Genomic DNA, 16,904 nt, shown 5'->3' on the forward strand with positions numbered 1-16,904 from the left:
TGATTTTGCAATCCATGAGTTTAATTGCTTTAGCTTGTGTTTTTTTTCTTGCTATTTAGCCATCCCCTTTCTATTGCAATCTTTGTTAGTAAACTTGCATAAATACACACTTTTCCTAGACCAGTACATAAACCAGATACAGCAGTGCAAGTTTCTATTTGCAGTTTTCTTAAGTCTTGGTTTCCTATCTTCTTAAGAGAGAAAGTGAATTTAAAAAACTATTAGGTAATTAGATCAAATATCTGATGGTGAGATGCAGTGCAATCGGATGACTCCATTATGGGAGAACATGACGGGAATCCATAACAGGAACTACATTTCAATCTAACCTGTTCAGGAAACGGAAGTTGCAGAAGATCAGTCCGTCATAGAACTTTGTTGTCTGCACTCTGTTCAAAACAGCACAGAAAAAAAAAAATCTGTTTTTCACTGTTTTACTCTTGGAAAAATTGAGGTCTTTGTGAAAGTAATTTCACGGGTAGGAATATCACATGATATTATACAACTGGTTTTCTACCTGCCTCCAGACCTCTCCTAGCCCCAACAGTTTTGCATCACTAGGACAAATTTCAGGCTTGTGTGCACTAGTGATAGACAGCTACAAATTTGTTATCTGTAAAGGAGCACTTGCTGTCCCACTGAAAAGCCGGGGCTAAGGGCTGATGTCTCTGTTACAGCTACTAACAAAAAATTAGGAGAAAAGCATAGGAAGGAATTTTGGGGAAAGATTTTTTGATTAAACAGACACTATTATTTGTAATTCGCTGTCAAGGGATTTAACGCATCTCGTAAATTTATCTTTAAGATCCCACAGGCAGAAAATGCAGGAAAAAGTCCAATGCTCATATAGGGTTAGGTAAACAAGTAGCTACTGCAAGCAGAAGAGAAATCTCAATGTATTGTCCTATGTCAACGCAAATTACTGGACTGCTGGACTTTGCTAAGCATCTCCTGAATTGGTTCAGTTCAAAATTACTGAGAACAAGTGACCTGTGTGCTAAGTGCAAGTTACCCTAGAAGAACTGCCATGCAATGTGCATGAGAAATCAGCTTTATGCAGGGTGGAAAGCATTTCCTACCATAACACCTAAAATCCGTGGCAATGGACATGTGTCAGCATGTTAAAAAGTAATAATCCACAGTTAAAATGTAATTTTCCATAGGAAAAATGTTGCCAGTACCTAGGAGCAAGTCTAGGAGTAGGAAAGTGATCTAAGCAGATGCAAACATTTATAGCCACAAACTATTAAAAAAAAGAAATCTCAAATGTAAAAAACAAAAAACAAAAAAACCCAAAAAACAAACCCAACAAAAATCACACAATTTCAATCAGTAGACAAGCCACCTATTGAAACAGGCTCTCAGAAAGAGTAAAACCTATGTTTAAAATATTACATACCACCTTACTATCCAGCTAATAAAAAAACCCAGCCAAACTTTACAAACAGGATACAAACAGATTTCCTCTTGCAGTAAGAATATCAGATAAAAACAGTTACAGAATACATTGCAATATGTTTACAGGGAGCTTGTCCTTCCCTCCTCCCAACGCCTTCAATCCCATTAGTTCTTGTTTTGACCTTGTTTTCAGCTTTTCCAGGCTTGCTCTCTGCTTGCAGAAAGAGGACCTTCTTTTGTCTATACAGAATATGACACCCAGGAGGCAGGAGAGGAGAGAGAAGATGAAACTTCTCGCTGATCCATTTATCTTTGTTACCTATTTTACATCACTAAGCCAGTTATAGATGTTACACAAGTTCAAGAAGGTTCTATCTCAGAGGCTTCTTCTATGAAGTTAGCAACAGGACTGAGCAGCAAGAGTGGAAACAGTTTATACTCTCCATTCCCATCCTCTGAGAGGAGAGGTGGATCACCCATTCCCACAGCATCAAGAGGCTCAGCCTGGTGTGCTGGAGCTGCTAGTGGCAAGACAGTTTCACTACCTGCTCTCCATCCTCCTTCAGGTTTCTCCTCCAGGGGGGCCAGTAGAAGGTCTTTAGGATCCTCTGTCTTCCCTGCAGCTTCACCTGAGGATAATTCTTCAAATAATGAAAGCAGAGGATTGGCCTTGTACTGTATCAGCTGCATATCTGAGGGAAAACAAATATTTTAAACTCCAGACTCCTATGACACCTAAGTGAAGGCTCTTATTCAAGGCAAGTAAAACTGGAGAGGCTGCTTCAAAAATTCATTCACTGAAGAAAACTGTACAGCTGTGCTCTGACAGGCTACATTCACAGCAGCAAGAGTCTAAGAACAGCAGCTAAGGCTCCTGTGTCTGTTAACATCAACATCTGAAGCATGCTTCAAGCCACCAGTAACACAAGGCATGCAATGGCAGCACTCAAGTAGTAAAATGAGGAGCACTGCATTTGTGGGGTTTTGTAGTTCATAAGAGACACATCTGCAATGAGGTTTGCAGTTGTGTTCCCTATTGTGGCACTCTGCCACATGTTAGAAAAGGGAAATAATTAATGCAAATACGGGGCGCAGAATGGAGCTGGTAAGACTGAGGCACAGCTCCATTAAGATCTGTGGTATCTCCCAGTCTTCACATAAACAGAAGGAAGTAAGGCATATTACAGGCCAGAAAAACTCCATTTAAGAATACACAATTTTGGAAGAGTTTGGAACTGCTACAGCTCTCAGATTCCTTCCTGCCCACCTTTGTTTCCTGCTGTTGCTCTCTCACTTGCTCCCAGATCTTCAGTGCTGTCTGCCAAGTTTGCAATCTGAAGCAAAATGTACACAGAATAAGGCAAAATGCTTAACAAAAAGCCCCCCCAAGTCTCTACAGACTGGCTAACAAAATTAAAAGTAAAGGGAAGAGAGAAGAGGAAGAAAACAGTTGGCCAACGCAACTTCTGACCCCACAGGCCCATTATTGCTCATGAGGACCAGCAAACAGGGATTCTTCGAAGATGACATGGTGAAACACAGACAAACTTACTAAAGCCAAACAAGCTTCTGATTAGCAAGTATCTACTCTACCCTCCAAACTAGAACCCTTATTATAGTCTGTCTTGTTGGAACAGCACAGTTAAATCCCATTGTTCATCAATACAATTAAATTTTGCAAGCGCTGCTTGAACACAGCAGCATTCCACCTCAGTTGTGATCTAAGCTCTTCTGAAAGGGAGGTTCAGTCCTAGTTTAAGTATTATTTCAGGACTATAAAATAAACAAATGACCCTTGCAAGGGTTTTCTGTAGCATGAGACAATTTTAGGTACTAGAACAAGAAAAGAACACTTGCACAGAACTTTTCTGTGTCCCCTGAGGAAACGTCATACAGCTATGCTCAGAATAAATAATGTACTGCATTATATTTTCTCCTTTAATACTTTTCTTTCAGTCTTCAAGTAGACTGAATACATACAATCTTATCTGAAATATAGTTCCAGACCTAGTTATCACTTGGCAGAAAGACATCCTGGAAATCTCTGATGCTAGGAGAAACAAGCTAAGAAACTGTACTCACACTTGGAACAAAACATGACAAAATTTTCCTAGCCTCCTCATTCTCAGAAGAGGGTACAGAAGTAATAGTTAAGGAGAAAAAAAATTCTCAACACAGACAGCTGAGTGAACAGACACCAGTTTGTTTCCCTTTTCCTGATGTGTTCAGATGTATTTAGAAAGCAAAGAATATGTTACTCAAAGCAAAGTGACAGTATGCTGAACATCTATTTAAACTGAGTATATTACTGTGGCTAGGAACATAAGACCTTAAATTATTTCGAGAACTCTCTTAAATTACATATGCCAACAGTGATAACTGAAAACATTAAGACAGCAAGATTAGAGAAAAGAGCAGTTTCATCCTGTGCTATCAATCAGATCCCACCCTCAAACTTTGTCAGTCAAAATTTAGCTCTCAATATCATATTAACCCTCCCCATCACAGAAAAAATCTCACTCTTACATTTTCCATACCAGGGGAAGTTTCCATCAAATTCATATCCAGGGCTGGCAGCTCAGGATTAAATGTCTGAAAGTAGAAAACAGACTGTATGTAGGAGAACATGTCTTATAATAAGGTTCTTAAATCAGAGCCTCAGAGAAATCCTGACAGGACAGCAGGATCTGGCAGACCACTCCAGCCACCCACTAAAGCACAGGGAAGGTGGCTCTCCTCCACTGGCCTACAGCAGGTTACTTTAAACCTGAGACAGAAAATTGATGGTCACACAAGAGAAGGCCACCACATTTCTCAGTAATTCCAGGGACATGGCTAAGTTTCATTCCATATCATAACACACAATCAAACACATAATCAGGATGTGATAGTATGCGAAAAGGCTTAAGAGAAAACAGTTCAAAAATTTGAGTTATGCACAACAGAAATACTATATGAATTGGAAAAGGCTCTAGTATTAACTTGTACTTTGTTAGACTCCTAGGATGACTATGTACCATTCTATCCAAAATTATTTACTTTTCAAGATTTTCCTCCCTCTTGCCCATTACAACATGGAATAAATCAGTAAAAAATTCATAATACAACCTAATTAGTATCTCTCAGAAATCAGAATATATTAAAAGACACTCACATCACTGAAAGCTTCAGAACCAAGGTTATACTGCTTCCCAGATAGCATTGCTTGGAGCTCTTCAAGGCTGGCGTCAATGCAATTTAGAAAATCCTGGATTTCTTCCCTAAAAGGACAATATGATACTGTACCATGAGAAACAGTCAGCAGTTAGGGCCTTCTTTTGCACCACAATGTAGACAAACTTCTGGAAATGATCTGCTAACTTCTTGGTTACTATGGCCGTTGGGGCAAAAGGAGAGCCAAACTGATACAGAGAGGACTGCAGAACAGGTTATTGCCAAATACAAGAAACCACATTCCCGTATTACTTTTCACGGTCTGATTATTTGCAGAACAGGTACAAGGAAGGCCACCTGAACAGCATGTATACTAATAGCTATCATATCAAAAAAGCAGTTCTGCCTTCCATACATATTTCCTCCCTCATTTTAATATCTTCTGAATGTTCTCAGATGCCAGCCTGTATACTAATCTCTGTTTAAGCTGCAGTCTGATGGTTTTCACCTTGGGACAATACCTGATAAGCAAAGGGCTGGAAATAATCTATATCTAAAGGAATGCTATCTTCTTTGGTAACATAAGTAACCAGATCATTGCCACATTTCAACTGTTTCTCAGGACAGCAGACAGGACATGAGACAAGCGGAAAGGAAGCTGCATGCATGGCTCCAATACCAAGTTTCTCGCTGTGCTTCAAGCTATCTCCTATATTACAATACTAGCTACATACAATTCCAAGCCATTGCCCCACATTTTGCAGTGCCAGTGAGGCAGAATAGTACTGAGCCTTCAGATTGCACCGAGTACAGTGACACATTATCTCAGTTATTCCTACCTGAAGTTTTAAAAAGCTAATTTACTGTGTTCTAGTAAACACATCCTCTAAAACTTTGACACAGAAGCAGTTAATACAGAGATCCCACAGGATGATAACTGTATAAAACAGTTTCCAGAAAAGAGTTAGTATCATGATCTACAAACCTGTCCAGTAAAGGATCATTTTGATTTCCATAATTGTTTTCATTCAAGATGGAGTCAATCACTGACACAGGGTCTTCTGGAGCATTAGCTTGTGCAGTATGGAGCTCCACAGCATCATTTCCTATTTCACTGGATTTGTTAGCATCTTTTATCTGAACTGGAGGGATAGGTTCTGCACAATTTAACTCAGCCGGCTGTGATACTTGACAAATAGGTAAGCCAGGATCCAGAGCTGTCTGTGTCTCTCTATAAAATATGACAGACATTTTATATAATATGCCACACCCAGAAACAAGATGCAGGAGAATTCACCAACTGTATTGTTCCTTGTTCCAAGTTTAGTATCTTGAATCTTAATACCTAATAAGGTCAAACCCATCAAGGGTTCAAATAATCAACTGGTCTTTTTCAAAAGAGGGAAAATAACTTCTTAAAGGCAGATGAAGAATCATTTATTACAGCTTATATGGAGAGCATGTATCAGAGCAGAACATCCCATTTTGCCAGACTAAAGAGGGCATCAGAGACGCATGGGCATGTGGTAGGAGGGAAACTCATCACACCATATCCCTCAAAATAAAAGTTCCAAATTGGTCCATATTTGACTCTGGATATTGACAATCAAATAAGTTTTTACAAGGATCTGAGGCCACACAAAAACTGTTTTCCCTTCAGTTGCACTTAGCATAATATCAAGAGTAGTACTTAAACTGGAGACTATAAGTCTTTGTTTGCTTATTAGTAAACTATATATGCATTCAGGTCCCTGTTCAGTCAAAGAGTCAAGCACGCTTATTTGTTAAGTAGGCAGAAAAGCCTCACCAAATTAAGCTCCAAGTGTCAACCAGCTTTCTAAGATTACAGGCACTCTCAAAGAGATGTGAATTCTTAAAGAGCTTTGCTGACCATGGCCAATGCTGCATGCTGTAAAAAGACAGCCTACAAAGAAGCCTGTCATGCACAGACATAGTAAAAAATTCAGAGAGGCTGTTTCCCATTATTCAAGTCAGTCACTTACATTAACATGACTACTTGGTTAACAACTTAAGTACGAATACTTTCTCATCCTTACACATACCTGGCTTTGCCACTTGTGCGGGCCAGAGCAAGGAGCCCATCAGTGGCATTATCCAGAGTGTCAGTGATATCTCGAATGATGATACCTGTACCATTTTCATCCTCACCATCCAAATTATGTTCAGAAAAAGTCATCTGCAGGATACAGCAAACAGAATGAATAAATCAAAATTATGACTGTTTTGGTGTAGCATCTCCATTTTCCTTGCAGTTTTTCTTCCCCATTAAGATTTCATCTATGCCAAATTGTATGGATTGCGTGATTTTGTAGACAGGGTAATGCTTTAAATGTGTCCACTTCAAAATGGACTGTATTTGATTACAAGATTAGGATAGTAACAGTTGTAAGAAAGACTTGCGGGGGGTGGTGGAAATCACTGTATAGCATCCTGTCCACCCCAGGGTTTCATCCCCTGGGAAGACTTACTGCTTGGCCACTCTCCACAGGTATGCGAACATACTGACGACTATATTTGGAAGGTGAAGCACCTGCAGCATCTGTTAGAGACCTGAGAAGAAACATGGTTTTAGTGTACACTTCAGTAGTAAAAAGTTGTAGCAATGCCAAGTAAGTGCAGTAACAGTAAGAACTAGTGTATTTCCACTTCTAGGAAACCTTGCTTTTTGAAATTGTTTTTATTAAATGTACTGCAGATGTATTACATTCTAAATACGCTTTTTGTTTTGTAATAAATCAGTTACAGTTGCACTTTTTAAGAGTTACTGTTTCTGGCCCTTCAGAATTTAAAATTTAGCATATCTTCTCTTTCCATGCTATTTTTTATTATAAACAAGAAGAAATCTTCATTTCATGCTTTTTTCCACTTCCATCAGCATTCTCTAATTTGAATGAAAGAACACAAGTGATAAAAACATTCTTTCTGCACTTTAAGTATGCTGCTTCTAGAAGTTGGTTTGTCCCCATAATGCACATCCAACACTAATTTGTGACCTAGCCAGTAATTACCTTTTTCTTTTGACCCCAACAATATAATTTCCTCGCATCAAACTTAGTATAAATTGAAGAATCTAAAAAGAAAAAAACAAAAAAAAATAAAGGAACAAGTGATCAGCATAACAATCCTAATACTAAATTATTAATTCAGACTTAAGTCAGGCTTTAGCGCAAAGTTACGCAATTATGTGATTGAAATTAATAAGTAAATTAAATCTCCATTTGCGTTCTTGTCTTAAAAACAGAAGGATAGTTACAAATGGCATTGAAAAATTATCCCACCTGGACAGATTTTTTTTTTTAATCTAATGTAACACCACAAGTCACTACGGAAGATACCAGACCAGAAACAGCTGAGAGAGAAACCAGAGAAAATTTGATCCAGTGCAGCAACACCTATAGTTTCTGGGTTCCAAGTTGACTTCTTGAGTGGTCAAAGTCTGTCTTGGTCAGAGATCTTTCACAAACTCCTTTTCATGTGCCTGCCATCTCTCTTTTTATGTTCCTACTACCATTCACTGCCTCCAGCCCCACGCTTACCCCAGGCCCAGTGCTGCATTCTTCCAAAAAATTGGTTTACTGATTTCTCTCCAAATAATCTAGCCTCACTGAGCTTTCAAACACAGTGAAATCCTTTTCGCTAAGACTCTTCCTTAGTATTTTGCTTGCAATTCTTTGTTTCTCTACTTCTTGGACTCTTAAGAACCGTGAACTTTTTTTCTATACTGCATTAATATAGCCTGTTCAGCTCTGTGTCATTTGTCATTCTACATAAGCAAAGAATGCCGTCAAGTATCACAGAGGCAGGAATAAGGATGGTAGCACTGAAGATGCTGCAATGGTACCTTAGACAGCAGCTTCTGTTGTTGACTGTGCTTCTGCCTTAGAACTGCCACTTCTTTCCACAGGGCCTTATTTTCTCTGCAATGCAGAATAAATCAGAAGACAGAGGATGAACAGAGTTTACTTGATATGCTCTAGTTCCACAGCTTTCAAACTTTCACAGTACCTTGCAGGACCAATGGCAACACTCCTTCTGTGGGTGACTAACAATCAGTTAATCAAATTCACCATCTCTGGGTTAATTTAACTCCATATTCCACCAGGCAGGACCAAACACTCACTAATAAGGACGTTCTCATCCTCTGCTGCTCCACCAATACTCTTGACATTCATTCAAAGCCTCCAAAGCCTTAGAATAAGGACTTAGTGTTTGGAAACAGGCTAAGTGTAACACAGATCACCTCAGAAGTTTTAAAACCAGGAAAGAAAACCAGGAAAGAAAAAAGAGAGAAAGAATGAACAGAGGGAGTGAAGGTATCTCCTGAGCTTCGGTTGAAACCTGCTTGCATGCCACTAATCACTGGGAATTCCCAGTGCTCATACAAAAAGAATCTGAAGGAACAGAGATGAGGACATACAAAGCCCATTTCCAACTAAAAAGAAAGCCAAGCACTAACTCTCCCTCACTGCATCTAACCCTGTTATGTGTTTAGAACAGGAGAGGTTTTGGTCCCCCTAAAGAACAACTACAGATGTTGGAAAACAAAATGAAATCTCAAGATAGTCAACAAATGCTCAATCTTAGTCTCTGGTCTGTTATTGAATTATGTAAATAAGATTCAGAATGCCATGCAGGGTGGAACAGGGATTCTTGGAAAAATACAGCTTAATCTGCTTTCATTTCAAATGAAACCCACATTTAGAGTCAGGATCCCTTAGATATAAACCACATTCAATACATAAATGCTTCTGAAACAGAGTCTACCTCTTCATATTAGCCAGTCTGACATCCATGTTGTTCTGCTGCTCTCTCATTTCCTGGACTTCAGAGAGTACTTTGTGTAAATCCTCTGTACAGACCTTGAGATCTTCAGTTCTTACTGCAGATACCTAAAATAGGATCAGGTTACATATGCTTTACTAAGGACTGTGTCTTGTATACTCCTTTTTAAAGGAAGTGTAGTTAGTCAGTAGATGAACAGGACCAAACTTCATTAAAAGATTAGGTAAGATTATATGATTTTACATATCACAAAACATCACAGTTGCTACAGATGCAGTCCTTAGGACAGTCTCAGCTGTATGAAGAAAAACAGGATGTCAGTGAGCACATGACAACAGCACTTGGAGTGCACAGACAGTATATTCACCATTGTATTTCATGCTAAAAATGCATCACTAATTCAAAACGGCCTTCCCTAAGTGGTTCTCTCTGACAAGTCTGGTGAAAGTTTGCCCCCTAGTGTCAAAGGGTAAGTCAACAGTCATAAACAAAATGCAGAAGCTGCTTGTGCAGTAATAATGCAATAGGCACACCCCTCTTAAGTGTGGGTAAATTTCTCAGCACAGGGCTCACAAGTTTCCATTAAATTACTAGGAAAAAAACATATGGGTCTAATTAGATGCATCCTACTTGATTGAAAATTTGTCCCACACCACCTGAACTGCAGATTCCTATACTGTCATTTCCTCTATTGTCTCTCCACCCAGCGACATTCCAAAATTATGGAGACTTGTCTCTAGAGCCCTAATTGCTTTTCTGCCCACAGCAGAATCTATCAATGCTGGTCTTTCAAATGATGACGAAAGAGTCATCAGAAAGCAAAAAGCTCGCTCTCTCCTCCCTGCAACAGTTCCATATTCAAAACTTTCCATTTCCTTCAATAACTTTTTTTGGAGGTGGTGGCATTGATGGCTAATATACAATTCAAGATTTTTAAAAAGATAGGTCTGGTGCATCACATATCTGAATTATATGTTCGGGTTTTGTGGGCATAACTTTAAAAATCTTGTAGACAGACACTGCCCATAACTGAACCAGCTGGGGCTGGACCAAATAACTGCCAGAGGCCCCTTTCATCTGATTCTACTTATTTTTTATGGGGTTCCAAGAGGGAGGTAGAAGCATCTGGGATTAGCCCTGTGAAGTGTCAGATAGCTTGCAGGCAGGCTGACTCACAGATCCCTTTTTCAAGAAAAATTGGCTGGTCAGAAATCAACCTACATTGTTATAAAATAACATCCTATCACTCCACAATGAAACAGGACAGAATTATTATGTAATCGCTCCACAGAAGTAACTAATGGGTTTCCTAATATTTTTCCAATGTTACAAAGGATGGATTGAATGCCCCGATTGTCTGTGTCTACACTTTTTAATGTCTTGCTATTTGTTGTAGATGGTCAGGTATATACTCTGTACCCCAAATGAATTCATGACTGTCTTTTTCCTCTTCAGCATACCACCTGTACAGGGAAGCCACCAAAAAGATGCAGGCAGCTCTCTTCAGAGTCTATAGATAGTGAGGGCATCAAGACTGATGCACAGCAGCAGAGATCCTAGTGTGAACAGTAAAAGGGAGTTTAATTAAAGGAAATCCTGCATTCAAAGTTGAATTCCTGTTGGAGGTTTGAAAGACAGTTAACAGCAAGTGCTGAAATTTGACTCCATTCCAGATTGTAAAAGAGCAGGGAAAACTGATGGAGGTTCTATCCATTACAAAAATCACCAATAACTCCTGTGCAACAAAGAATACATTTATCAGAACTCAACAGTTCCACCTGAATGTCCTTGGCACTAAATAAAGTTTTTGTCTTCCATCTAGAGTACTCCACCCAAAACAACACTCCTGGGATACGTGCTGCCATAGATAATGTCATCAGCTGACTGTCCCAGCATACCAGAAAGCAAGGTGTGCAAGCCAAGACAAGTTAGCAATTACAGCATCTGGGAGAAGAGGATGCCTGAGTCAGAGCAGCAACTGTACAACTATATTTGATCAACTGTGATTCTGAGCACAGATGGTTCAGCGAAGGATCAATCAAAACACAATTGTGACTCTCCAGCTAATCCTCAAGCCTATACTGTACTTTTATTAACTTGGGCAATGTAGCCACCACATTATGATATTCTGAAGAAAAGACCCTGCAGTTCAAATGTCAGCATGATATATCATGATAGTTTCCTCTGGCAGCCAGGATATTACTGCTTGTAACAAGCAAATAGAGGACAACTACTTGTGCCAAAACAGGTCAGACAAAGCCTGAATTTACAAGAGAAAATTGGAAAGCCCTAACAAAGACGCAGCTTAGTGGCAACGTAGTTTTGGGGGAACAACACAGTTTACACAAACTTGCCCAAATGAACAGATTTCTGCTGCCCTTGCTGTAGCCTTTGCTCTTTTGTCAATGAGCATCAAATGGGAGTGTGTTTCTTCTCCTTCTTCACTCTAAGACCCTTTCCAATTTTGCTATGCCAGCAAAATTGAAGACTCATTAAGCTGTGATTGTGTATGTGAACTCTGTATGGGAAAGGGATCTAGTTTGATGGCTATAAGACTCGGGTCTTCCTCCAATGCATTCTTAAAGAATGGCAGGGTGTGTTCAGTCTAAGAGCTGATGGGAGGAGGCCAAGCCAAGCCTTAAGCCTGGCATTCAGAACAGAACTACAAAAGCTTGTTGATGCACAACCTCGATGATACTTTTGGTTCACATGGAATTATTCGCTTTAAAGTGTTTGAGACCCCCAGACTTGTTCCGCATAAGCTACTTTTCGTAAGGGGGGGGAGAGAAAAAAAAAAAAAAAATCAAATTAAATACATTATTAGATTATACCTTGCGCTTGATGTTTTCCAGTAAGTGTGCCTTCCCTTGCTTGAAGAAAGGGTGCTGGAACTCAATGACTGAACTTTTCTCCACTGTAATCATACCATTCTCCAGAGCAATCACTTTCCTGAACCCATCTGTGGAGAGGGATTAAAAAAATCATTTCTTTCAATGTAAAGCTGACTGTTAGAACACACAGCTAAAGAAAACCCCAAAGGTACTGAAATACCTACAGTAATAGTTATTAGGAGTAGGAACTATGAAAAAGAGGCTATGTAGTTTTTCTTTGGTGCTCAATCATTTCAACTGCTCTGATTTTCACAGCTGGGGAACATATCTACAATATTGCCAAACGATCTCGCAGAGAATGAAAGCAAAGGCTGTACAAACAGCATGCATGGCAAAGGCCTACTACTAGCATCCTAAGGCAAGGCAGTGATGTCCAAACAATCACAGAAGTTAATCAGAAGGGAGATTTATTAGGAAGTCTTGAATAAAACATTGTCCCAGTGGAAGAAGTGGAACTTTGCGCCTTCCCTTTCATGCCTATAATCCCAAGCAGCTATACAACAAAATGAATGTTATGTACCGCCAGGGTCTACAGAACAATTTAAGGAAGAGAAATTAGATCTCAGCCTATGCAAACACATGCACACATAATCCTCTTTCCACACCACTCAGACTGCCTGCATAAAATAAGTCATTGCAAGCTCTATTTCCATCACGGCTTTAAATATCACAGGGTAGATGCAAAATACAGTTGGCAAAGCAATCCAAATCTCTCCTCGTTGAAGTTTTTTAATGTAGTTAATGTATTCCAGTTTCACTGCATCTTGGCATTACTATCATTAGACAACGTTACTCAGACCTAGAATAGGCCAAGCAGGAAAAGGAGCTTTCCATGACACTACATGTCTTTACAGAAATATTTGGATTTTAGCATTTAATCTTGTTATAAGACAACTAACAATTACTTGTTTACATTATCCTTTGACACTCAGGCATTGGAATCTCAACACTTGACACAAACAGCAGCATCCCCGCTATGCCAAGAGTCTAAATGATCACTTTCTCTCTCATATCTGAGATGGAATCTAAACATGAATGAGCTAGAGAGACTAGACAAATTCACTCAGCCAAGGACTTTCACTTCTTCTCAGCAATTCCCTGAGACTAAGCCATAGTATTATTATCAATCCAGTGCTATAAATTAAATTACTTTAGCAAAGCTGTATGACGAATTCTATCCTTCTTTTCTTTCAAGGAGGAGTGTAAAATAATTGAAACACATTTCTAGCCTAATGAAACAGGAGGATTTTTGAAAAAAGGTAGAGATTTTATTTGTACTGAACAGAGTAAAGAGATATGGAATATATACAGCTAGTTGGTTGGTGAAATACCCAACTTAGCTCCTAAAGAGTTGTAATTCAGACCTAGAGCATCTTTCTGATTCTTTCCTTTTCTGAAAAGGATTTGCTTAGTCACTTAATCCCCCTCACCTCAAATGGACCTTCTAAATAAGAAGGCCATTTTCTATGCAGTTTTCACCTTCACTTGGCCCATAAAATATCTACTGCAAAGCAACTATTTCTGATGTGTGTTGCAGCCCTGCACATTGTACTGTGTCTTTGAATTACCATCTCATTCCAGTTTATTTGCCTGTACAAGTTGTACATTTACAGTATTATATAACAAATACTACATCATGCTCAGAAGTAGAGCACAGAAAACATAAACGAAAAATTTAGTCCAGCTCTATCCATCAGTATGACTAATCTTGTTTCAACACAGCAATGCAGGCAACAGCATGATCTAGGCAATTTTTTTCATATACTAAATCCATGGGTATAGATATGGCCTTTGTTCCTCCAAACATGCATAAGTTTGCTATTAATTTCTCGTTACCATTAACACCACTGTTAGAGCCAAGTGAACTACTTAAGCTTTATGTACCAACATAGGAAACAATGTTTTATTGTCATTGCTTAAAAAGACTCAGAGCTGAAATACAGAAAACAAAGACTAAGACAAGTTCTGTTATTATCGTTCGCTTTTGCAAAGCAAGCTCAAGACCAAAATTCAGGTTTTCAGGGATGAAAGATCTGCCAAGTCAATTGCTTTGATTAAAGAAATACAAATTGATGCCAAGCAGCAATGAACTTGGCAGAAAGAACCCGAGAACAGTTGATACTTACACATGTTAAGCTGGCGTATGAAGCTGGAGATATTGTTGTGTTTGAAGTATTTGGGAAGTAGCTCCTTTGCAAACCTCTGCTCATCCAGAATGCAGAAGTTCTCACCATTCTAGGAAACAAACCAAAGTAACAGTTAAAGAACAAGCACAATACTTCTAAAGCTACTCATATGTCAAGATGTAAATTGACAGAGACAGTTCCTACAACAGGAAAGGGCAAAACATTTAGTGAGGGAATAGCCTGCACGCGCATTTCCGAGTACTGAGGACTGTACTAAAAAGTTTGAATCCAAAAAGATAGCCACATGCAACATTCTTATTGAATAGGGGCCTTTTAAAAAAAGAAAACTTAAGTTTTGAGCTTAAGCCAAAGAAAAATAATAAAAAACCCTCACATATCTGCTTCTCTCTTGGTTCCCAGGACACATAAATATTGCTCAAACACACTGGAATTCATGCCACTAGAGGGCTTATATCTCCCTTGATCAGTGTGACTACATCCTGACAAGGTTCTTCCATTGTGTGCACTATGTCACCACTAAAAATAACCGAGTAACATTGCAGAGTTACTAAAAGTTCAAACACAATCCAGCAGTGAAAAAGAGTAACTATGACACAAACAGTTTCAGATTTATCATACTCTCAAGCTCAACTTTCCTGGAACTGGGTAGGTATTTCTGACATTTTTATGCTATTCACAAAGAAGAAAAACAGTAAGTTTCTCTTCATCTTTGTCTTTGTAAAAGGCCAAACATCTGAAAAAAAGTGGATGAAAACCGATCATTTAAAAGTTACATGGGACTAAAATAAACACTGACTGTGTTTGTTTCAGATGTCTTACTAGTCTGCCTGTGTTCGTAATATTCTATGCCTGAAGGCACACGAGACCAACAAGGCTTATTTTCCCAATCTTAAGAAGAAAAGATGAAAAGTTAATTACTTTTTAGAGTCTTTTCTCCTGAGTGTCACCACTTTTAGGTAATTACATACAATTTGAGATACGAATATTCTGACGTGTTACTCTGTGTAACGTAAGATCACTTAAAACTGTTGCGCTTGTTCACTTTTAATCATACAAACAGTTGCAGCAAGGGCTCTCCCATGGCAACGCAACTTAGAGTGAAGTATCAGCAGAAAAGCCAACATTCACGCTACCCAACGCCTGTCCTTCTTTAAGTAGGCATGCTTTCACATGTTCCTTTATGTATATCTGCCTGCTAACATACTCTCTCTGCTGAAATGCTATGCAGCACACTGTTACGTTTGCTACAGACGGACACGTATATTGGAGATGACCCACTGCCCAGATCAGGCACGCACATGCACCTGGTCTCCACGCCAACACCTGGGGGCACACAGATCTGCCTGCTGCACGGGCAACACAGCAAGCCCTCTCCCTGAGCGCTCCCCACGCACCCACGCGTCCCCCAGGGGCCCTGCCCGCACCGTGCTCACCTCACCTCCCGTCACACCTGCGCTCCGCCGCGGCCCCCCACTGCCTTCCCCCGTGACCACCACTGCGCAGCCTCCTCCCTCCTCCTGAACCCACGTCCCCACCGTCCCCGCGGCAGAGCCGCCTCCACCCCCCTCTCCTCCCGCCAGCCCCCCGCACCCCGGAGCGCCACACGCCGCAGACGCCCCCTTCCCGCAGCACCCCCCACGCGATCCCCTGCACGCCGCCCTTAGCCCCCCTGAAGGCCCCCACACCAAGCCCCTGCCTGGCCCCCGAGCCCTCACCCACGAGCCCTCCTGGCTCCCCCACCCAGCACCCCCAAGCAAGACCCTCTGCCTCCTGCCCTCACGCTGCCCTCGGCCCGCCCTCGCCCCCTCAGCCCCCCCGGCCCTCGCCCTGCCCTCGCCCCCCCCACGGCCCCTCGCGCCCCCCGCCCTATCGCCCCCCGCCCTATCCCCCCCGCCGCACCTCGCCCTGCCCTCGGCCCCCCCGGGGCCCCCGCACGGCCCCTCGCCCTGCCCTCGCCCTCCCCCCCCCGGCCCCTCGGCCCCCCGGCGCCCCTCAGGCCCCGGCCCGCGCCCGGCCCTCACGGCCTGCCCCCCACTGCCTCCGGGCGGCGGGCCGCCGGCCAGGCCCCGGCTCACCCTGCTCCAGCAGATCACGGCGTCGCTCTGCGGATCCTCCACGAGGGCCCAGAGCTTGGCCAGGAAGCCGGGCACCGGGGCGGCGCCGGGGGCGCCGGGCAGCGCCGACCCTTCCTTCATCCTCGGGCAGGGCCGCGCGATCGCGCAGCGACTGGGGCGGCCGGCGGCGGCCGTGACGCGCGCGGGGGGCGGTGGCGCCGCCGCGAAGAGCTCCCCCCTATTGGCTCGTGCCGCGAGGCCCCGCCCCCGGCCGCCCCGCGCGTGACTCTTGTTGTGCTCCCGCCGAGGCGGCGGGGGGAGCGCGGGCCTCGCGAGGGGCGCTGGTGACGTCACTGGAATGCTTTTAAAGGGCGCGCGCCGCGGGGCAGGGGGCGCTGCGGCGGTGCGGGCCCGGCCCCGCCCCCAGGTGGGTGCGGCCGCCGCGAGCCCCCCGCCGC

At 41.9% G+C, this 16,904-nt stretch overlaps 1 protein-coding gene across 1 annotated transcript; it reads right to left on the reverse strand.

Moving 5' to 3' along the window:
• On the reverse strand, window positions 1-16,622 carry LOC106493743 (heat shock factor protein 3-like). The gene is made up of 13 exons (XM_067304347.1): window positions 16,468-16,622; window positions 14,372-14,480; window positions 12,186-12,313; window positions 9,337-9,461; window positions 8,414-8,489; window positions 7,581-7,642; window positions 7,041-7,122; window positions 6,615-6,748; window positions 5,537-5,782; window positions 4,553-4,658; window positions 3,925-3,990; window positions 2,666-2,732; window positions 1-2,090 (listed from the first exon to the last, which is right to left on the reverse strand). The coding sequence occupies exons 1-13, from the start codon at window positions 16,585-16,587 to the stop codon at window positions 1,759-1,761; spliced, it is 1,653 nt and encodes a 550-aa protein (XP_067160448.1). The 5' UTR covers window positions 16,588-16,622; the 3' UTR covers window positions 1-1,758.
• Window positions 16,623-16,904: the final 282 nt, after the last annotated feature.

The sequence above is a fragment of the Apteryx mantelli genome, chromosome 13, assembly GCF_036417845.1.
Source record: "Apteryx mantelli isolate bAptMan1 chromosome 13, bAptMan1.hap1, whole genome shotgun sequence".
Taxonomy (NCBI): Eukaryota; Metazoa; Chordata; class Aves; order Apterygiformes; family Apterygidae; genus Apteryx; species Apteryx mantelli.